The sequence below is a fragment of the Micropterus salmoides genome, unplaced genomic scaffold, assembly GCF_014851395.1.
Source record: "Micropterus salmoides isolate LMB-PRFRI ecotype aquatic unplaced genomic scaffold, ASM1485139v1 Ms_hic_scaffold_23, whole genome shotgun sequence".
Classification (NCBI taxonomy): domain Eukaryota; kingdom Metazoa; phylum Chordata; class Actinopteri; order Centrarchiformes; family Centrarchidae; genus Micropterus; species Micropterus salmoides.
In genome coordinates this window covers 5,553,364-5,576,031 of record NW_024041484.1, presented here as the reverse complement: position 1 = coordinate 5,576,031, position 22,668 = coordinate 5,553,364, and the positions used below count along the sequence as shown (strand labels likewise).

General features: G+C 46.8%; 1 protein-coding gene across 2 annotated transcripts; it reads left to right on the top strand.

The window, feature by feature from the left end:
- Positions 1-936: 936 nt before the first annotated feature.
- On the top strand, positions 937-21,073 carry LOC119918263 (NXPE family member 3-like). 2 transcript variants are annotated; one of them, XM_038738910.1, is made up of 8 exons: positions 980-1,086; positions 2,627-2,784; positions 6,727-6,924; positions 15,449-15,874; positions 16,162-16,457; positions 17,476-17,546; positions 19,678-19,884; positions 19,968-21,073. In XM_038738910.1, exons 3-8 carry the CDS (start codon positions 6,787-6,789, stop codon positions 20,519-20,521), a joined length of 1,692 nt encoding a protein of 563 aa, XP_038594838.1. In that variant the 5' UTR covers positions 980-1,086; positions 2,627-2,784; positions 6,727-6,786; the 3' UTR covers positions 20,522-21,073. The 2 variants fall into 2 exon arrangements, with proteins under 2 accessions (XP_038594840.1, XP_038594838.1); XM_038738912.1 differs by lacking the exon at positions 2,627-2,784 and having other exon boundaries at positions 937-1,086.
- The last annotated feature ends 1,595 nt before the right edge of the window (positions 21,074-22,668 follow it).

The following is a 22,668-nucleotide window of genomic DNA, read 5'->3' as shown; positions in this document are numbered from 1 at the left end:
ATACCCGTCCATAAAGGAGGTTATAGTAAATGTATGTTCACTTTAACTTGCATATCTCACACCGACAACCACCGATTTCCAAGTTGATCCTTTCTGGCATCATCGCTAAAGATTCTGAAGAAATGCTGGGATTGTGCTGTGAAGTAGAGTTCAGCAGAAGACGCATAATAATAGTTATGTTGCTAAAGACTCACTGAAGAGATAGAGAACATTTACGTCATCAAAATACAGGTTTTTTTCCACCAACAATCAGATGTATAATGTTTCCCTCTCTTTCCATCTCTGTGGGTTCTCCTCATGGACTGAAGGAAGAACTGAAGTAGTGCATGTTGGCCTAAAGATGCGCTCAAACCTAAATAGTGACATCACAGTTAGTAAACTAACAAAAAATTGACAGAAGTTCTTCCAACTGGAGTTTCATGATCAATGATCTGTAATAAAAGACAGAAAAAACAGATGATTGTTCATCACTTGCAAACAAAGCATTATGATTAGACAGCTACAGTGAAGTCCATTTGGACACTGATACAAGTTTTGTTATTTTGGCTGTTTACTTAAACATCTTCAAGTTGCTGTTAAATAATGAATATGGGCTTAAAGTGCAGTCTCTCAGCTTAATTATATATCACATTGGGTTTAGGAAATAAAGCTCTTTAATATGTAGCCCCCTCTTTTTCAAGGGACCAAACATAATTAGAGAATTGACTCAAAAGCTGTTTCATGGACAGGTGTGTTATCAGTTAAGAAGGTAAAAGGTCTGGAGTTGATTCCAGATGGGCATTCACATTTGTTAAGTGCTGCTGTGAACTCACAACATCGGGTGAAAGGAGCTCTCAGTGCAAGCGAAACAGGCCATCCTTAGGCTGCAACAAATAAACATTGCATCAGAGAGATAGCAGGAACATTAGGAGTGGCCAAATCAACAGTTACATTCTGAGAAAAAAAGAACGCACTGGTGAGCACTCCAACACAAAAAGGCCTCGACGTCCACGGAAGACAACAGTGGTGCATGATCGTAGGATCTTTTCCATTGTAAAGAAAAAAACCTTCACAACATCCAGCCATGTGAAGAACACTCTTCAGGAGGTAGGCAAATCATTATTCAAGTCTATCATAAAGAGAATAATTCACTAGAGCAAATACAGAGTGTTCACCACAAGGTGCAATCCATTCATAAGCCTCATGAATAGACAGGACAGATTAGACTTAAACAGCATTCGTTGGACAGATGAAACTAAGATCTACCTGTGACAGAATGATGGGAAGAAAACGGTAAAGAGAAGGCTTGGAACGTCTCATGATCTGAAGCATTCAAAATCATCTGTAAAACACGGTTGGGGGAAGTGTGATGGCATGGGCATGCATGGCTTCCAGTAGCACTGGGTCATAGTGTTTGTTGATGATGTGACAGAAAACAGACCCAGACGGATGAATTCTGAAGCTTTTTGGAATTTAACATCTTCGTTTTTTATTTTCATGCTGTATGTTAATTAGTGGCTTTGGAGCGGGAGTCTGCTGTTTTTTTTTAAACAGCTATGCAAATCTGTTAGAAGAAGATGGTCACCACACTGGGGCATACTTCACATGTGTCACATGTGGGTGGTTAAGAAGATAAATCTACATCTGTCCACTGCTGATGCACTATCTACAGCATGGGCCCTGTTTCAGAAAGCAGGTTCAACAATCTCTGAGCTGAACCCTGACCTCTGAGTAGATTAAGTCTGAGATGGGAAACTCAGAATTTTCAGTTCCAGAACAGCTGATCAGAATGAGGCCTATTTCGATCAACTCTGAGTTTGTTTGAAACCTCATGGAAGTGTGTGATCATCAGTGGAGCTCCAATACTACTCTTCACTAGGGCAACGGGTAAATAAAGAGCAAAGCCTTTGGATACCTTGGTACTAGAAATATGAGTGCTGCCAATGCAGACAATCACATTTATCTTAAAAGACAGGAGTGGGGGAAGGAGTCAATAAGTTAACAATCTTAGTCCACATTTTATTCAGTACAGCCCTCTTATTCATTTACCAGACCTGAATTAATGATCAAGTGCAGAAAGCCTATTCACTGTATGTTACATTGGATTTTTAAATTCCTGGAACCTCACGGCACAAAATTTAGGTAGCAATAAGTAAAGATGAAAATATGGATCAAAACAGAGAAGACATAGTTTACTTATTGACCTAGGATTGTAAAGACATAGTCCGATCCCCATTATAATTATTTAGGTGATTTGTAGTTGAAAATGTGTCCAGGTTCAAACTGAGTGTAGCCTACATTTTTAGACATCTAGGCTAATTTAAATTAAAATTTGTGCTCATTTCGCATTTAATGAAATAGTGTCAAAACACATTAAGATTATAGCCTATGCAGGAAAACTCACTTTAAGTTGTTTCAGCTGCTCCACAATCATCGTCACTCAGAAATATTCACATCATCTTAAAGATGATAACTATGACAGTCCCATCATCAGTGGGACAGATCCCAGCATGACAAATTATTGTTTATTGATCAGTTACAGCTTCATACAGCTCAGTTTGATTTAAAACTGTGATTACTGCAGTAATGTAGCCCACTGTAAATGTTTCAGTGCTTGTAAATACTTGTTCTGGTGCATCTATTTTAGGGGCATATGCAAGTTAAATTGCCTAATAGCATGTGGAGCTCTGCACACATGTATTTCCTGAATGTTGAGCAAAGAGAACAAAATTGTCTACAAAAGGAAACTGCAGAATCCCACCAAGAGATCATCTCCATGTTGCCTCGAAATGAGTCTCTGCTCAGGTAAAACATGATTTATTTGAGTAGCCTATATTTAAAGTCTGGTTTTATAGACATCATAAAACTAAATGTTGCCACTAAATTTTCTAATATGTGTATAGTTTTGAGATAGACCTACTACTCCACAACAGGGAAATGTTGTACTTTGTAGAAGTATCAAAGTATTAGCATCAAAGGCTATAGCCTACTTAAAGTACCACAAGTAGCCTTCAGTTGTGCACAATGGCCCATTTCAGAAATATATATCATGGTATTGTGTTGATGCATGTATCACTTTAATGTTGCAGCTGGTAAAGTTGAGGCTGATTTGAACTACTTTTATCATTTAGGCTACCTATAATAATTCATCTTATTTATTTGTTGATTGTATTTTGTATAAATATGAACGTACGAGTTCTGGTTCTATCTGCTAAGATACAGAACAAATAAAATGTTTTAACATTTGTCAAAACGGACATGCTGTACATCGTTAGATCGGTTAGATTCTCCACAATTCAATCGTTCAGTTTATTTTACGGGAAACAAGCAACAATGTGTTTATTTACGATAGATATCGACTGCTGGCATGGTAAACAAGAGAGACGGAAGAAAGTGGTCCCTCCTTTTGAAGCATAAAGTCCGAATATGTGTCCATTCCTCGATAATGTATATTCCTTTAGTCCGTAAAGGTAAAACGATCAGAAGAATCAAAGGCGTTTTCATAAAAAACGAAACCTAGTTGCTCTCTCTCTCTCTCTCTCTCTCTCTGATGTAGCCTACGTAATTACAGCTAAAGTGAAAACTGACGTAATGATTAGGCCTACTACTGCAAACAAGGCCTAATGTTAAAAACGATATAGTATTATTTTCTTTGTGAGGTTCATAAATGGTGATAAAAGATCCAAAGTTTATATTCTGTGAACGTTTAGAGTAATCCAACTGTTGCATTTCCGGTGTTTTCCTCCTGGTTTCCAAACTTGCCTGACGCTGCGCGTGCCGTGTGCAGCAGCTGCGGACTGCCTCGTGAACATATTCCTGGCAGTTGTTTACGTAAATTTTATATACCTATAAAGAAACAAACAACCTTTCCTTTTTTCAGGGATACACGAAAAAATCTGGATTAAAGCACCAATTTCTGTTGAGAGTTTCAGTATTTAGGTCAGCACATTGTACAGTCCTTTGAGCTTTATAATTTCATGATTAGCCTATTTTATGGTCCAAAACATTAAGATCAATCTTAAAGAAAGGGAAGAACGGTTTAGAACCAGTACATCTGTGGATATGGTATTCAGCAAGTAAGAATAAAAGATTTTCTATGAAATATTTTCCTCTCTTATCCCTCCTGAAATCAAAAACACAAAAGAAAACATCCTTAAAACAAAAAGAAACACCAGAATGACATAAGCTTGAATAAACTCCATGTCTGACCAGAATCTCTCAGTATGAGAACAGTTTCTCAGTATGGGAAACATTTTCCTCTGAGTTTTAACAAAAAACACATTCAGTTTTACCAGGGCCGTCCTTCACATTGTTGGAGCCCTGGGTAAGATTTTATACTGCCCCCACAAAATGTTTCAAACAGAGACGGTTTTCTTTCATTCTAGTGAATTTATGGGGTAAATATTTTGTAGAAATGCACTGGAGCGGACAGGGAGGTCTGGGTGATCTCCCCCCTTTTCTGCATTAATTTATGGTGAAATGTCTTTGTTTACATAGGCTAAAGAGAAAAAAACAGGCAGCAGGTACAAATTCAAAACAAAACAAACAATAGAATATAATAGAGTAAGGCTCTCAGGCATTCTGGCTATTACTTTTAAATATGTATTCTCCTGTAGATCACTTGTTTTCACTCAATAAAATCCCTGCTGAGTGAACACAATCCCTGCTGAATCAGTTGTTTGGGGAAGTAACCTCTTAAATGTGCATGCGGCACCTTTCCACCTTAATTATAAATGAACTGATTGTCATTCAAACTCCTGGACTTAGATAGCTCCTGTGTTTCAGCAAGTTTTCTGCTCATGTTCAAAATGTTCTGCACATTCAGAATCTCTCCCTCATATCTCTCTGACTTTAACGATCTCCATAATAAGTTAATGGAGGAAAAAACTGAAAATTAAAATCTTTCTAATGAATGAAGAAATTAGACTGTGTAACAAATATACTAATATACAGATATACTGTGGGGAGCACTTGCAGGGGAACAGAAAAGCTGCTCATGCAGGCGGTGATTATGCTGCTCAGCTCTGCAACAGCGAGAACAGGGTGCGCTCACAGGGACAGGTACAGACAGACATATGTTCCGATGTGGTAGTGAATTGTTGAAACTGAGTTATCACATCACGCAGGTTCGTATGTATGTAAACACGAATGTGTTAAAACGGAGTTGTTAAAATTTTATGAAGTTGTAAGGAAGAACTGAATATCTAGCAGGATCTCTTGTGCTGTTTCAGCGTTATTAATGCTGTTTTTAATGCTGTAGGTCAGGGGTTGACAAATAGGCTAGTGGGTCTGGTTAGCTCAGTTAGTAATGCACAGGCCATTCAATCGAAGGCTTTTTTTTTTTTTTCCTCTTTAACAAATTAACTATTAGGAATGTTTCACATGCTCATGATAAAAACACGTGCTACAGCACCAACCAAGAGATAAGCTAACAAGTTTTTTACAGCGAGTGCTCACACCAATGTGTGCTAATTATTGCTAACAAATAAATAACATGCTAGAAATTCACGCACCGAAAAAACTGGAGCACTGGCTTCTTGGACAGTTACTACACAGCAAGACATATTATTCATCTGGTAATTGCATACAAAACTCTCCAAAAGGCACAAACATGGCAGAGATGTAATCAATTACCCTAAAATCAAAATACAAAAAGGACATCTCGATACCTGCATTCACAATTTGAAAGACAGCAAACATGAGCTAGGTCTATGTGTGTCAATCAGATGTAGCTCTCCTGATAACAGACAGAATTCAGCCATTAGCCATAATACACAATGTTTCCTCCCCTCTGTACTGGGGCCGCCTAGCATGCTAACGTTAGCCTTTAGGTTTGAGACCGAATTACTTAAAAATTCTCACACAGGGTGAGTGGGACATAACATACATAACCTATTAACTTTTATAAACTTTTATATGGGTGGAGCACAGTTCAACAGCAGCTTACCTCTGGTCATAACAGGGACAGCTCTGACCAGAGCGTCTGCACTCTCACCCATGTCACCATGGCAACCACATAATCACGGCGACCATGCCCACACATGCACCCAGTAAAACACTTCAGGCAATTGATTAAAGTCCCAAGCATAAGGTTTTAACAATAAATTTAAAAAAATTGGGGGGGTGAAATTCACAAGTAGCCTGTATAGTAGCATGTTTCTCATCTCTTAATTATAATACTTATTGTACTATGTTTTTAAGAAAAATTAAATAAATACTGCTTCAAGCAATCTATGATTGGCCCCAAAAGTCCTGTTTGGAGCTGCTCCTGATGTTCCCTGTAAACTAAAGCTGAAAAAATTGAGATTGTTCATTTGTTTGTTTTTTCCCGGCACATATTTCTTTTACATCATCTGCATTTGCAGTCTTGGCAGAAAAACATTTGAATAATTGTGCAAAACTGTAATTAACAGGACACTAGTGAAAACAGATTGTTTGTGCAACTTGTTGTAAGGGAACCACAATCTGCAAGTGTGGTGTCAGAAATGTAGTTCCAAAACACATCATTGTCCAAATGTAGTTAAATAGTGTACATCATAGCATCACCTGGGAATGAATCATCATGTTGAACTGGAAGGCTGCTGTCTTTGGTTGTAGACTTAGTTGTTGGTTGATCCATCAATGTCCTGGGTAACTGTTTAGTTTAGTCCTAATGATTGAAAGCCAGACATTTGCCATTTGAGTTCAAGTTTATGCAAGTAATACTTTTTATCATAACAAGATGTCCCCCTTTTTAAAAAAATCCAGGAGCAGATGAAGTGATCATAGTGCAATTTGGCGGCCAGAGATGAAGACTGAACACTGATCATGAAGGTCAGAGCTTGCATAAGAAAGGTGGTCAGCATGCGCCTCACAAAGTACAGAATCATCGTCATCTTCTTCATCGTCCTCTCTCAGGCTGTGTTTGGCTTCATCTTTGTGCTACGCAAGATGGATTTCCTGGAGGTGAGAACTTGGTTTTAGTGGGATCATTTGAAGCATAAATGTCAGATTTCAGGATTTTGTTAGAGTGCAATGTGGCTCAGAGTAACAGCAATGTACTTCATTGCAACTTGAGTTAACATAGTTTCACCTTGTAAATCTTGCACTGCTTTGCTGACAGCAGCAGCTTCGCTAATTAAAGGACATGGAAGGCATTATTCTGTTCTTTCCATCTAATGACAATACCAAAACCATCAATGTGTTCCAACCTACTGGTTCCCATTCGTTCCTACTGAAGACATAAATCTTTAGAAATGGGTCACAGATATATACAGTATGTTTTAAAATTGACAACTGATGCTCGTAAAACAGGTAGGCACTGTAATTTTAAGCAAAAATTAATCAAATAAAGAATAAAGAGTATTTGTTGGAGACTGTTTTCCGTCTAACCCTAATTCACCACAAAAATGAATAACTCCACCTGCAGCTTAGACCCCATCCCATCATCCCTCATCACGACCTGCCTTCCATCCATCACCCTCTTCACCCTACTCATCATGAAAATCATTAATTCCTCCCTCACATCCGGATCAGTCCCCACAACACTCAGTTGCAGCTGTCACGCCCATCCTCAAGAAACCTGGTCTCAACCATTATGTCCAATTTCCGACCTATCTCCAATCTCCCCTTCCTATCAAAAATCCTAGAACGTGTTGTTGCTGCTCAAATTCAAACCCACCTCACCACTAACAACCAGTTCGAACCATTTCTATCTGGATTCCGCTCACAACATAGCACTGAAACAGCCCTCATCAAAAGAACCAATGACCTCCTCCTCTCCTCCTCTCCGCCAACTCTGGTCACCTCACCATCCTAATCATGCTCGACCTCACTGCAGCACTGGCACCGCACTCTCCTGGCTCTGCTCTTGCCTCACCAACAGACAACAGTTCATCAACATCAATAACTGCACCTCCTCCACTGCTCCTTTGTCATAAGGCGTCCCCCAAGGTTCGGTGCTTGGTCCTCTCTTGTTCATCATTTATATCCTGCCACTCCATATTATCATATGTAGATATGGCCTCCACTTCCACTGCTACGCCGATGACATCCAGATCTACATCTCCACCAAATCCATCACTACATACACCTCTGCAACTCTGACCAACTGCCTCACCGACAAACCTGGATGCAAACCAACTTTTTCTTCAATAAATCTGACATGTTCATCACTGGCCCCAAATCACTCACAAAAACACCAACAACTTCAGCCTTTCCATCAACAACTTCACCTTGTCTCCATCCCCACACATCTGCAACCTTGGAGTCATCTTTGACTGCAACCCCACTTTTGAACACACTTTTGAATCAACCATGTCACCAGGACATCCTTCTTTCACCTCAACCACTCACCTTCTCTGCTGCTGAAACCCTGATCCACACCTTCATTACATCCAGAACTGACTACTGTAATAGCATCCTCTATGGTTCACCTGCCAAAGCCCTAAATAAACTTCAATATATCCAAAACTCTGCTGCCCACCTCCTCACCCACACACGCAACCCTGACCACATCACCTCTGTCCTCCAGAATCTTCACTGGCTCCCTGTTCCCCAACGCATTCAGTACAAAATCCTCCTCCTCACACATAAAGCCCTCCATAACAAGGCCCCTTCCTACCTCACAGACCTGCTCCACCGCCACAATCTCTCCCGTAACCTCTGCTCCCCTGAAATTAACCTCCTCTCCCCACAAATCAGGACTGAGCACCGTACCTAGGGCGACAGAGCTTTCACCATCGCAGGCCCTTTGGAACTACTTACCCAGACACGTCCGAGATTGCAGTGACATGTACTCTTTCAAATCACTTATCAAAGCTCACCTTTTTAGACTAGATTTTTTACTTCAAATAATGTTGTATTGCACCTGCTGCTGTTTGTTATTTGTTATTTATATGGTCGCCCCTACACTCTTATGTATTTCTGGACCACATGTTTTTACCTAATGTTCATATATTTTGCTATATATGTTTTGTTATTTGTTATGTTTTTAAAATGTATTATTATGATTAATATTATTATTATAGGAAAACTGCCTTCAACCCCAGACTCAAGGTTAATGAAGCACTCCAAAAAGTCTACTTTTTTTATGTAGGATGTAGTCCCCTTGATTAATGTTATCCTTCAATTTTAATCAAAAAATTTAAAGTAAAGGAATATGGTGAAATTTAGACATTTACTATCTTGACTGGGCCATATTGTAGCTGTTCAGGTCTCTATTTATTCAAATATGATAAAATAAGTAAGCAATAATAATAGTGGTAATGGGGTGCATAAGTAACAATCAGTGGTGTACGCATGAGCGCAATTCCTAATATGGGGTACATGTTTTCATTGTAAAAGTAAGGCACAACACAAACACAGCACAACATAAAGACAACATACGACAATAAAGTGAGAGTCCCAGAGGGAACCTTGGCACCCAAAGACCAATTCTAGCCCTTCTCTATGTATCTATATGCAACTCTGTATAACCATAAACAAAGCAAAACACAGACCCTCTCATTCCTCCCTCCACTCCCAGCAACTGGGTCCTTAAAGATGATTTTGTTACGGGGTGTGGTGTGTGGACAGAGAGGACCCAAATGCTGCACTCAGAGGGAAGGAGGTTTATTGGGGGAAAAAAGGGTGAGAGGGACTGGAGTGGAGGGAGAGGAGGACGTCGGGGAAGTACTGGCACGGGGAACCAAGGAGACAGGGGGCCAGGGAGCCGGGGAACACGGGCCGAGGAAGCGAGGAGAGGCAGGGGAACAGGGAGGACGCCGAGAGGGAGGTCCGAAGGGGAGTGGGCCAGTGGATGAGCCCAGCCGAGCGGAGGACGAGGGTGAGTGTACCTGGGAGGGAAACAAACAGAGAGACAAGGTTAGGGGGAGACAATGACAAGGCACAGGGTAAGTTTGAAAAAACAAGAAACAAGGAAGCCTGAACACAGGAGTGGCACCAGGTATGGAGCAACGACGATCAAGCAAGGATGGTGTGGAGAACCGGGGTTGAAATACAGGCTGGGATGAGGTTGATTACTGGCAGGTGTGGCAGGCTGACGAGGTGGATGATGGGTTGCAGGTGCAGGTAGTTGGCTGGGCTCAGGAGCAGAGGAGAGAGAGCACACGGGGGAGAAAACACAGAGAGGCGGGCAGAGAACAGGAAACCGAGGGAAAAAGCAGAAAAACTGATAAAAAGTAGAAAAAACCAGGACACTCACCGTCAGCCGGGCTGCCACCACAACAGGGCCCCCTCCTCAATGGACGCCTCCCGGCGGCCTTCCTATAGGACAGGGGGTTTGGCAGGTGAACACGGGGGGGAAGATGTACTGGGGTCCGGCTGACGGGGGTCCAGGGTCCAAAACCAAACTGGGAGTTCAGGGAGGGCTTCAGGACAGGGAAGAGTTAGGGGAACAGGCAGGGCAGAACTGAAAACTCAGGGCTAGACAGGGTGCCAGAGGGTAGCGCTGGGGGACCAGGGGGTTCAGACAGGGTGCCAGAGGGCGGAGCTGGGGAACCAGGGGGTTCGGGCGGACGTCCCGAGGGCGGAACAGAGGGACCAAGGGGTTCGGGCGGACGTCCCGAGGGCGGAACAGAGGGACCAAGGGGTTCGGGCGGACGTCCCGAGGGCGGAACAGAGGGACCAAGGGGTTCGGGCGGAACAGGGGGACCAAGGGGTTCGGGCGGAACGTCCCGAGGGCGAAACAGAGGGACCAAGGGGTTCAGGGGGGTCAGGTTGGTCCGACGGGCAGCCCGAGGGCGGACAGGGGGAGCCAGGAAGTTCAGGGGAGCAGGGTTGGTCCGACAGGCAGCCCGAGGGCGGACAGGGGGAGCCAGGAAGTTCAGGGGAGCAGGGTTGGTCCGACGGGCAGCCCGAGGGCGGACAGGGGGAGCCAGGAAGTTCAGGGGGGCAAGTCGAATGCAGAGCAGGAGAGCCAGGAGGGTCCGGCGGGACAGGGGAGCCCGAGGGCAGACCAGGGGAGCCAGGAGGGTCCGGCGGGACAGGGAGCCCGAGGGCAGACCAGGGGAGCCAGGAGGGTCCGGCGGGCGGCCCGAGGGCGGACCAGGGGAGCCAGAGGGCGGACCAGGGAAGCCAGGGGGTCCGGCGGGCGGCCCGAGGGCGGGCCAGGGGGGCCCGGCGGGCGGCCCGAGGGCGGACCAGGGGAGCCAGAGGGCGGACCAGGGAAGCCAGGGGGGTCCGGCGGGCGGCCCGAGGGCGGACCAGGGGAGCCCGGCGGGCGGCCCGAGGGCGGACCAGGGGAGCCCGGCGGGCGGCCCGAGGGCGGACCAGGGGAGCCCGGCGGGCGGCCCGAGGGCGGACCAGGGGAGCCCGGCGGGCGGCCAGAGGGCGGACCAGGGGAGCCAGGAGGGTCCGGCGGGCGGCCCGAGGGCGGACCAGGGGAGCCCGGCGGGCGGCCAGAGGGCGGACCAGGGGAGCCAGGAGGGTCCGGCGGGCGGCCCGAGGGCGGACCAGGGAAGCCAGGAGGGTCCGGCGGGCGGCCCGAGGGCGGACCAGGGGCCAGGAGGGTCCGGCGGGCGGCCCGAGGGCGGACCAGGGAGCCAGGAGGGTCCGGCGGGCGGCCCGAGGGCGGACCAGGGGAGCCAGGAGGGTCCGGCGGGCGGCCCGAGGGCGGACCAGGGGAGCCCGGCGGGCGGCCCGAGGGCGGACCAGGGGATCCGGGAGGGTCCGGCGGACCAGGGGTGCCCGGCGGGCGGCCCGAGGGCTGGGCTAGGGGGCGAGACGACCTCTCCAGAGGCCGGGGAGCAAGGCGAGACAAGCCAGAGAGTTTGGGCGGGCGGCCCGAGGGACGGGCTAGGGGGCGAGATGACCTCTCCAGAGGCCGGGGAGCTGGGCGTGGCGACCTCTCCAGAGGCCGGGGAGCCGGGCAGGGAGCCGGACGTGGCGACTTCACCAGAGGCCGGGGAGCCGGGCAGGGAGCCGGACGTGGCGACCTCACCAGAGGCCGGGGAGCCGGGCGTGGCGACCTCACCAGAGGCCGGGGAGCCGGGCGTGGCGGCCGGGGAGCCGGGCGTGGTGGCCTCTCCAGAGGCCGGGGAGCAAGGCGAGACAGGCCAGCGAGTTCGGGCGGGCGGCCCAAAGGACGGGCTAGGGGTCGAGACCACCTCTTCTGAGGCCGGGGAGCCGGGCGTGGGGCTGGCAGTGCGACAGCAGCGGGGGGAGTCAGGGATAAGGCAGCTGGGCTGAGGGCCTCGGAGCAAGGAACAGGGGTCAGCCGGACCACCGGCGGGGTTGAAGCCGGTCCGTCCGCCAACAGAACACGAGGAGCAGGGGTCGGCCGGACCACCGGCGGGGCTGAAGCCGGTCCGTCCGCCAAAAGAACACGAGGAGCAGGGGTCGGCCGGACCACCGGCGGGGCTGAAGCCGGTCCGTCCGCCAACAGAACACGAGGAGCAGGGGTCGGCCGGACCACCGGCGGGGCTGAAGCCGGTCCGTCCGCCAACAGAACACGAGGAGCAGGGGTCGGCCGGACCACCGGCGGGGCTGAAGCCGGTCCGTCCGCCAACAGAACACGAGGAGCAGGGGTCGGCCGGACCACCGGCGGGGCTGAAGCCGGTCCGTCCGCCAACAGAACACGAGGAGCAGGGGTCGGCCGGACCACCGGCGGGGCTGAAGCCGGTCCGTCCGCCAACAGAACACGAGGAGCAGGGGTCGGCCGGACCACCGGCGGGGCTGAAGCCGGTCCGTCCGCCAACAGAACACGAGGAGCAGGGGTCGGCCGGACCACCGGCGGGGCTGAAGCCGGTCCGTCCGCCAACAGAACACGAGGAGCAGGGGTCGGCCGGACCACCGGCGGGGCTGAAGCCGGTCCGTCCGCCAGCAGAACACGAGGAGCAGGGGTCGGCCGGACCACCGGCGGGGCTGAAGCCGGTCCGTCCGCCAGCAGAACACGAGGAGCAGGGGTCGGCCGGACCACCGGCGGGGCTGAAGCCGGTCCGTCCGCCAACAGAACACGAGGAGCAGGGGTCGGCCGGACCACCGGCGGGGCTGAAGCCGGTCCGTCCGCCAACAGAACACGAGGAGCAGGGGTCGGCCGGACCACCGGCGGGGCTGAAGCCGGTCCGTCCGCCAAGTCCGCGCTAGTGAGCTGGGGATCAGGAGGGACTGACTGGAGGCTAGCGGCGCCCGCCGCTAGAGGGACAGGCAGGGGACCAGCGGGCCGCATGCTAAGCCCAGCAAGAAGAGCACCGGGGGAATTCAGGGCCGATCGCAGGGCTTCCTTGAGGCGACCCACCTCCCAAAGCAGCTCAGCCATGCCTGGAGTACGCAGTAGGCGCGGTTGTTGACCCAGAGCCCTCTCGAAGCCGACTAGCGCGTCCAGCCTCTTGTGCCAATCCTCCACCCTTAAGTCCCCAAGAAGACTGTCCGCGAGGGTCCTCACCTGGCAGAGATCCTCTGTGGAGGGGCTAACGGCCGCCAGGCCCACCTCCGGTCCGGTCCAGCAGTCTCCGAGCTCAGGCCGAGGTAACGGACCAGATGCAGACACCGGCAGGGGCGCGCTTAGGGGCTCCTTGGCGGGGGGAAGGGCCAGGGCGTGGAGGAAGCTGGCATCCCATGGTGGGACGAAATCCCTCAGGCGAGGCTCAGCCCACAGCAGCTGTTGAGCCCTGGCGCGGAAAGCCTTCTTCAGGCCGTCATTTATGGCTCCCTTCCACAGCTCTTTGAGCTTGAGGAAGTCCCGGAGCCAGGACTCAAATTCCAAGGAGTCGGTGGAGAGGGGGGAGGGTGAGTGAGCTGGGTCCATGCGTGGCTTGATCGTTCTGTTACGGGGTGTGGTGTGTGGACAGAGAGGACCCAAATGCTGCACTCAGAGGGAAGGAGGTTTATTGGGGGAAAAAAGGGTGAGAGGGACTGGAGTGGAGGGAGAGGAGGACGTCGGGGAAGTACTGGCACGGGGAACCAAGGAGACAGGGGGCCAGGGAGCCGGGGAACACGGGCCGAGGAAGCGAGGAGAGGCAGGGGAACAGGGAGGACGCCGAGAGGGAGGTCCGAAGGGGAGTGGGCCAGTGGATGAGCCCAGCCGAGCGGAGGACGAGGGTGAGTGTACCTGGGAGGGAAACAAACAGAGAGACAAGGTTAGGGGGAGACAATGACAAGGCACAGGGTAAGTTTGAAAAAACAAGAAACAAGGAAGCCTGAACACAGGAGTGGCACCAGGTATGGAGCAACGACGATCAAGCAAGGATGGTGTGGAGAACCGGGGTTGAAATACAGGCTGGGATGAGGTTGATTACTGGCAGGTGTGGCAGGCTGACGAGGTGGATGATGGGTTGCAGGTGCAGGTAGTTGGCTGGGCTCAGGAGCAGAGGGAGAGAGAGCACACGGGGGAGAAAACACAGAGAGGCGGGCAGAGAACAGGAAACCGAGGGAAAAAGCAGAAAAACTGATAAAAAGTAGAAAAAACCAGGACACTCACCGTCAGCCGGGCTGCCACCACAACAGATTTAAAGGTTCAGTGTGTAATATTTAGGAGAATCTATTGACAGAAATGCAATGCAATATCCATCCAACTATGTTTTCAGTGGTGTATAAAGACCTTACAAAATGAAGGGATAGGTTTTTATTACTTAAGAATGAGCCATTTCTAGCTACATATATCAGGGGTCCACTGTCGCCCAGTTGCGCCACCATGTTTCTACAGTAGCCGAAAATGGACTCTTCAGAGAGCGTTTCTCACTACGTAGAATTAGGGATGATCAGTGATTGGTTTTTAATGCGATGATTTTCAGATCAGAACTAAGTTGACACAAAAACTGTCTCTAGAATCTGCACCACACTGCACTGTTTCCCATTCACTGATTTATTTGAGTAAAACCATAATTCACTGTGGAGTTGCGCACAGCGCATTGATTTGCTCAGCGCCTCTGCTTGTTCGCTTGCTTGCCATGGTTACATGGTAATTCTGTGGGAAACACTGTACTGAGCATTTAAAGATGTTTTGGTGGATTCTCTTAAAGGTAATAAGCCTATTTCTTCCATGCTGGCATTTCACTAATATGCTGCAACGTAACACTGTCCCCTGGCGATCAGATTGCCAATCGGTGATCTCAAGTAGCCATGATCAGACGATATGAAAATAGAGAAGATCGCCCAAGCCTACGTTGAATGTGTACGTACAAACAAGAAAAAGAAGAAGAAGTAACAAATGGAGGACCACAGATATTATTTAGCACAGGAGCCAACTCCTGCACGCTTGGAAAGGGAGAGGTGAGCGGAGCATTCATGTGGTGTCGGAATAATCAGAATCTTTTTTTCATCCCTGAATCTTTATTGCAAAAAGAGGAATAAAGTGTACAAGGGACAAAAAGAAGTATACAGAACGTTGATTTGTGCACAATCACATATTGCATATACATATTTTGCAAACATGTAATTTTTAATATGGTGATAACGGTTAGTTTGCTGTCCACGTAGAGTGAATTGGATGTCTTGATGTTGTGTTAGTACACTTGTTTGATGCATCTTCATCACCTTCTCTCTCGACCAGCATAAAGTGAAACCCACCATCCCAGCCCCAGACCGTGACATCAATCAAGTCTTCTGCACTTTCCAATCACTGTCCAAGGAAGAATCTGTGGAGGAACGCCTCCTACTAGACTCCATTGCTTGGCCTGAAACTCCACTTCTACTAGATCCTCTTTCCCTGGAGCAGACCAGTGATTCTGCACACAGCAAATTCATCATTCTCCCAGGGAGAGGAGGAGGACGTTGGCATGTAGGGGATCAGCTGGAGATTATGATTAAAATGTATGACTTCCAGGGCCGTCCCAAGAAGTCTGGGGGAGACGTCGTACTCACCCGGCTGCACAACCTGAAGCTTGGTGCAGGTGTGGCTGGACAAGTGGTGGATCATCTCAATGGCTCCTACTCTGCTGTGTTCTCTTTACTCTGGGAAGGAAGCGCACAGGTTGAGGTGAGGCCGCTAATGTTAGCCTGAACGGGATATACCAAATATAAACCTGTAAAAAAAAAAAGTTTGAAAGTTTCACATTCCTGCTGTGCCTAGTTACAGTTGATAAGCTGTGATTCAAAGATCTCTGTTCGAGGTGTTTAGTTGAGTGAATGGTCAGTTCACCAGAGATTGTAGACTAAAGCTCAAACTTGTGCACGCCTAATACATAGTGTGCAGCAGTATTCATTTGATTTGCCTTTTTTGATATGACTGGACTTAGTGAAAATTCTGGTTCTCTGTCCCATCAGGTGACGCTGGTTCACCCTAGTGAGGCTGTCACAGTGCTGCGCAGGCTGACCAGTGAACAGCCAGACAGGGTTTATTTCCACAGCCTCTTCCGTTCTGGCTCTCTTTCTGAAACTACTACCTGTAACGTCTGCCTACGTCCAACCCAGCAGCCGCTGTGCAATTACACTGACCTCCGTACAGGCGAGCCTTGGTTCTGCTATAAGCCAAAGAATCTCAACTGTGATGCCAGGATCAGCCACTCCATGGGAGGATTCAATCAAAACCTCAAAGCCGAGGAAGAGAAGCTCTTTCAAAGGTGAGGAAGCAGAGACACAGGACTGGCATTGTGTGTGACTTGTAATAAATATGTATGTCGTTTGTGGGAAATTTAGCAAGTTTGTAACTAGAGATTGAATCTAATCTAATCAGTCTAATATAATTCAAATCAAAATAATAATTTTCATAGTTTTTTTTTCCATGTAGGGGCAGTGCACAATAAAAGTAACGTTGACATATTATTACCTTATAACTGATAGAAAGCAGTGGCCTATTTGCACATCCAGTAAGCATGCAGCAACATTAGCATGCGTTATGAGTGCTTCTGGCCACCTGGCAAATGTAAATACAAAATTCACTCTCCTTTCAGCTCTAGTTTGGTCTCCACCAGCTCATGAGTGAAATATCTAAATTTCTATCTGCTAATAATCCGGTATGTTCACCAGCTAGTTGCTGACTTTGTCTGTCTGCTATTTAGTGGTAGGTAGTGCACAATTGGTTAGTCATAGCGCTTTTTGATGCGTCTAATAAAATATGTTGAGGAGAGGGGTGAGAATCAACCAAAACAGCAAATTGCAGGCCATAACACCAAAAGCAGTTAGCTGGAAGACACTACAATACTCTGCAGACCGGAGGGGAACTGCAAAGCTGGGTTATAATCTGCATTGATGTGCTCCTAGGATGGTTTCCTGAGTTGGGAACTCTTTTTTTCTGACTTCAGTGTGTCCATGAGCAACATGTACGTTTGGAAAAAAAACATGTACGTTTTTGTATAGTGTCTGGGAGACGGGTTGTTATGTATGCGATATTGCTATCCAAGTATGCTGAAACAGTTTGAAGCTTATTCCATCCCAGATTTGTTGCTTCATCAGTAGACCCTCAAATCTCTAAAATATTGCGTTACCTGACTTGTTATGAGGGTTAATGCTAATAAATAACTAAAGTCACTCTACGTGGACAGCAACTAACGGTTACAACCATATGACATGTGAGCAAAAACTGTATTTGCAATAGGTGTATAATAAAAAGCTTTTACTTTCTTTATGACTTTTCTCCAGTGGTGTCAACATGAAGGTCTCTATTCAGGCTTCAGGACCTGCCAATGTCACAGTGTTGCCGAAAAAGAAAGGTAAAGCATAATTTTACTGCAGACATCAAAGGACCTGCACATCCTCAAGAAAAAGAGCCACCTCTGCCCCTTCCTGTATAGGGCATCCATATTCAGGGACCAGTCTAGCTTATCATCCAGGTGTACATCTAAAAATGTATAGGTCTGCACCGCCTCAATGTCTGCCCTTCGAATGTTAACCGGCTGCAGGGGGGTTTAGACCTACATAAGTCCACCACCATCTCCTTGGTTTTGGAGGTGTTCCTCAGGAGGCCGTTTTTATCACCCTAGTCACAGAAGGTCTTTGTCATGTCCTTGTACTCCCCTTCCTGTCCGTTTCTAATACGAACACAATAGCAGTGTCATCCGAGTATTTCTGGATGTGGCAGGGCTTGAAGTTGTATTTGAAGTCTGTGCTGTGTACAATGTGAACAGGAAAGGAGCTAGAACAGTCTCCTGTGGAGCCCCCTGCTGCACACCGCCATCCCACAGACACAGCTCCCCAGTCTGACAAATTGTGGTCATCTGTAATCTGTAAGGTAATCCAGGCAGTGAAGGAGGGATTCACCCTCACCCCCTCCAGTTTGTCCTTAAGCATGAAGGGATGGATGGTGTTAAATGCACTAAAAACTCAAAAAGAACATTATCCTCACACATCCTCCCAGTTTATCCAGGTGAGAATAGGCCCGGTGGAGCATGTAGAGGACAGCATCATCCACTTCAGTGTGTTCCTTGCGTGCAAACTGTATGGGGTCTAGTGCATGTTTGACATGTGGTCTCAGTCAACAAAGAAATAGCCTCTGTAGGGTCTTCATGATGTGTGATCTGAGGGCCACTGGTTTGTAGACGTTAATCTTGTCCGGACGCCCTACGTTGGGTAATGGAACAAGCCATGATGTTTCCCACAGCAACAGGACCCTCCCCAGTTGTATACTCAGATTGAAGATTCTCTGAAGAGGCTCGTTCAGTTGAGTGGCACAGTCCTTAAGCAGTCTTGGACATACGCTGTCTGGGCCTGTTACTTTTCCAGGATGCAGCCTCCCCAGCTCCATCGTCACCTCCTCCAAAGTGAAGGACAGGGGAGGGGCCCAGGTGTAGGTGAGGTTGCAGCTGCTGTGTTTATGGTGCCAAAGTGTGGTAGCAGGAGAGTAGTGAGTATTGCTGTTGGGAGCTGGTATGCTGGCTCTTGACTGCTTCGTCCACTCTGCATGCTAGCTTCACAGTATCAACTGTAACAACAGCATGCTAATGCACAACTTAGCTAGCGTTGCATTACTTGCTGTGTTGTTGTTTGCTTTATATCATAGCACACCTTTAAAACAGGTGCTCTCGTGTTCTTGTCGTTTTTTTCCAATTCTGCCTCCAAGTAAGCTCCACCCACAAAAAAACCCCATTATGTTTACTAACAGAAAAGGGGTCTATACATGTGCACTAAATGTGTATTAATCCACTGCTGAAAATAGTCCAACAAATGCACTCTACCTAGCAGGAAATTACAGTGTATTTGTGACACATATCATGCTTAACGTTAGTTCACGAAGGCAACAAAGTCAAGCTCAGCTCACAATCCCAGTACATCAGCTGATAGCAGCCATCTTAAGCCAGACACATCAGCTGACAGCTCAGCTGATTTCTCTCTTAGTATTCATTGTCAAATTACATACAAGGCGCCTATTTAAGCTGCTGTTGCCTGCCTGCCCTTGTTGCTTACACTGCAAACAGCTCATAACCCACCGCCACCCCAGCTCTGCCTTTCAGGCTGTGGTAGGGATGCACGATAATTGTAGATCCAATAAGTATTGGCCGATTGGGCATATTTCATTATTGGAATCATATCGGGAAATAAATTTAGGCCAAGAATTTTGGTGATAAGAATCAAACAACGCTATCATGTGCAGCACAGATGCAGGCACGAAAGCGTGTTGAAGGTCATGGAAATCCCAGAACAGAGCCATACTGCCAAACATTACAACAATGCCTTTGATGAAAGTTGTCCTGACTGAATTATAAAACTTCACGTCTTCAGTTGTAATGAAATAACTTAATTGTCATAAACAGGTTAGGGAGACCTTGGTTCTTATCTTTTCATGGGATATGTTGAAAATAAGACAAATATAAAATAACCCCATCATTAAACTTAACTTCCTCTCAGGTAAACCGGAGGTGAAGAGCAGCAGTGTGAAGTCTGGACCCTCTGGCTATTACTACCAGGGTGCGTGGCGAGCACTAGGTGGAATCATGGTCAACCAATTCAACACCTCGTCTGCTATCAGTCAGTGTCTGAAAGGCAAGAAGGTCCACCTGTATGGAGACTCCACCATCAGACAGTGGTTTGAACACCTCAACGCAGCACTGCCAGGTAAGTGATCCACAGGGATTTCTGTCAACAGTTTGATTTTGTTCACACTGCAGCTTCATCTGTTCCCTCTGTGATACTTTTAGATCTTAAGGAGTTTAACCTGCACAGTCCAAAGCAAGTTGGACCTTTCATGGCCTTGGACTATGCAAACAACATCTTGGTGACGTATCGCTGCCACGGTCCTCCTCTCCGTTTTGGCAACGTCCCAACCACTGAGCTGCGTTACATTGCCAATGAACTAGATGGGTTAACTGGAGGCAGCAACACTGTTGTAGTTATTGGCATCTGGTCTCACTTCAGCACTTTCCCCATGGAGCTCTACATACAGCGGCTGCAGAGCATCCGCAGGGCGGTGGTGCGGCTGTTGGTCAGGGCTCCAGACACACTGGTCGTCATCCGGACCGCGAACCTCAAAGCTTTGACACTTTATGAGACGCTGACCAACAGCGACTGGTACTCACTGCAGCGTGACAAGGTGCTCAGAGCCGTGTTCAAAGGACTGAATGTTCGTCTGGTGGACGCCTGGGAGATGAGTCTGGCCCACCACCTGCCACACAGCCTCCACCCACAGCCTCCCATTATTAAGAATATGATTGATGTTCTCTTGTCCTACATATGTCCTCAAAAGGGCGGTTAGATTGTGTGTGTTAGGGGAGCGGAATGGGGATGCAAATATATAGTCTGAGTTTACACATTTTTCCATCAGTATTCCATGCACAGCTAAGTGCACTTTTTCTAACTTATTTACATCCAAGGAATTTTGAGTGAGCACAAAAGAAACATAACAGGATAGTAATCAGCTACAAGCCAGGTTGGGATCAGGTATTTCAAATAGCTACTACAAATTACAATAGGCTGGGACACGCATCCCTAAAATGTTTACATCTAAAGATAACCTGTGCTCTGCTACCGTGTATAATGTGGTGACTGTAGTTCACCATAGTTTCTTAAAGTGCAATTAGTGATAGCGTTGTGATTATTCTAAACAAATATGTACAAATATACTTTTAGCTTCATGGGAATGTACATTTCTAGATGTAACAACTCACCATTTCATCTTGTCACCCCCCCCCCCCTTTACAGTCTTTACGCTAAGCTAACTGGCTGCTGGATGCAGAGTGGTATCGATCTTCCAATCATTCTCTTGGCAAGAGTGAATAACCCTATCTCCCAAATATCTCATGTGTGTGTCTGTGTGTCAGACTCAGTGACCATACCTTGCAATTGAAAAAGGGAGGCATAAAAGTCTGGGTTACCTAAAGAATATAGAGTATGTGAGCACTGCACGTATATTGCGTGTGTGTATATATGTGTGTGTATATGTGTAATATATACATATGATATATCAATGATCAGATGATTGTGAATAAAAATGCAACAATCATTCAGCAAATGATTAAACATATGACAACAATGTGGATAATACACAAGAAAGGACCATTGACTATTACAGTTAAAGTAAACAACTCATTAAAACTAAATAATATATTTATTTCTGTCCCTCTCTTAGCCTTTTCCACACATGGTTCCTTAGCAGCTGGTCAAATTGCTAACTTGAAATATAGGCTGTGCCTCAATTCAGGGTAGATCCCAGTTATTTCCCACTTTTGGAACACTTCTCTGCTCCCCAGATGTCTCAGTGTTGTAAGCCTTGGATGTGTGAGAAGTACCAGACTCTAGCCTGCGTTATTTCAGATGATTCTGACTGACTGTGATTGTGACTGTTTTCTTTCTGACAGTTACAAAAACTCGTACTGTCTCAAAATGACTGCTGGGATGATTTATACACTAGAGACTGTTATCCCACACGGTGGAAGTTTCAGACTGAGATGCTGGTGCTCTAGTGTGACATTTAAATGCAGTGAATTTACTTTAAACTGCTGTTAAAACTGATACTGTTGTTGACAGAGTTGTATACTTGAGCAACAGCTCATGACGGGCCATGGTATACGTTTATTATAGCAGTTAAGGGGCATTGTTCGGCCTATGTTTACAAATCTGCAGCATATTGTAGTTATTTCGGCATTAGTTTCATTGCTATTAAATCTCAGCAAAATGTTTACTTGCGGTTCATACAGCTGTAGTAATGGCGAGTTGTGCTTATTGTGTGTAAACACTTGGCAGTTGTCCAGCGATAAAACTCCCGTGTGGAAAGCTTTGCAAGGATTAAATTCGCGATAGGTCTGAATTTTGTATATCACGGCCTGAAGTGAGCTATTGCTTTTATAAAACGGTTACCAAGTATGGCAAAAACAGTAGGCTAACAGACGCACTACAATTTGACTTTGTTTTATTTCATCAAAAGACATTTCTTTATGAATACAAAAAGTAGTTCCACCAGTGGTGCATGACGGTAATGTGGTTATACCTGGTTGTTTGTTGATGGAAAGTAGGGAAACATAACTTCTTAGGTGTTGCACTTTCTAGGATTATAAACGAACTCATCGTAAACATACAACAGCAACAAAAGAATCGCTGAATGCAAAACACATTAGTAACCATGTTTAGCTCAGCATTTTTAAGTCCGACTGTTGTTCACAAGATGTTGTGAAAAGATGAACGAGTGTTTGTTTACTTGCCAAAGTTGAAGTAGCCGACTAAGGCTGCAAACAGATTACAGGTTTATTTGTTGCTCGTGTAACATTACACTGTTTGAGAGTCTGGGGCATGTATTGACTTACAGTAGTTTGTAAGCTGATTAAGTTGTAGCGGTGCACATTACATGGTTGTGCTCTGTAAATGAAAAAGATGTTACAGTTACAGAATTCCTTAAAGATATGCAGT

Excerpts from the sequence above, each read along its gene's own strand:
- LOC119918263 (XM_038738912.1), top strand. The coding sequence starts at position 6,787 with ATGAAGGTCAGAGCTTGCATAAGAAAGGTGGTCAGCATGCGCCTCACA. Across the intron at positions 16,458-17,475 it reads GAAGAGAAGCTCTTTCAAAG|TGGTGTCAACATGAAGGTCT; the intron begins GTGAGGAAGCAG and ends ACTTTTCTCCAG. Across the intron at positions 17,547-19,677 it reads AGTGTTGCCGAAAAAGAAAG|GTAAACCGGAGGTGAAGAGC; the intron begins GTAAAGCATAAT and ends ACTTCCTCTCAG.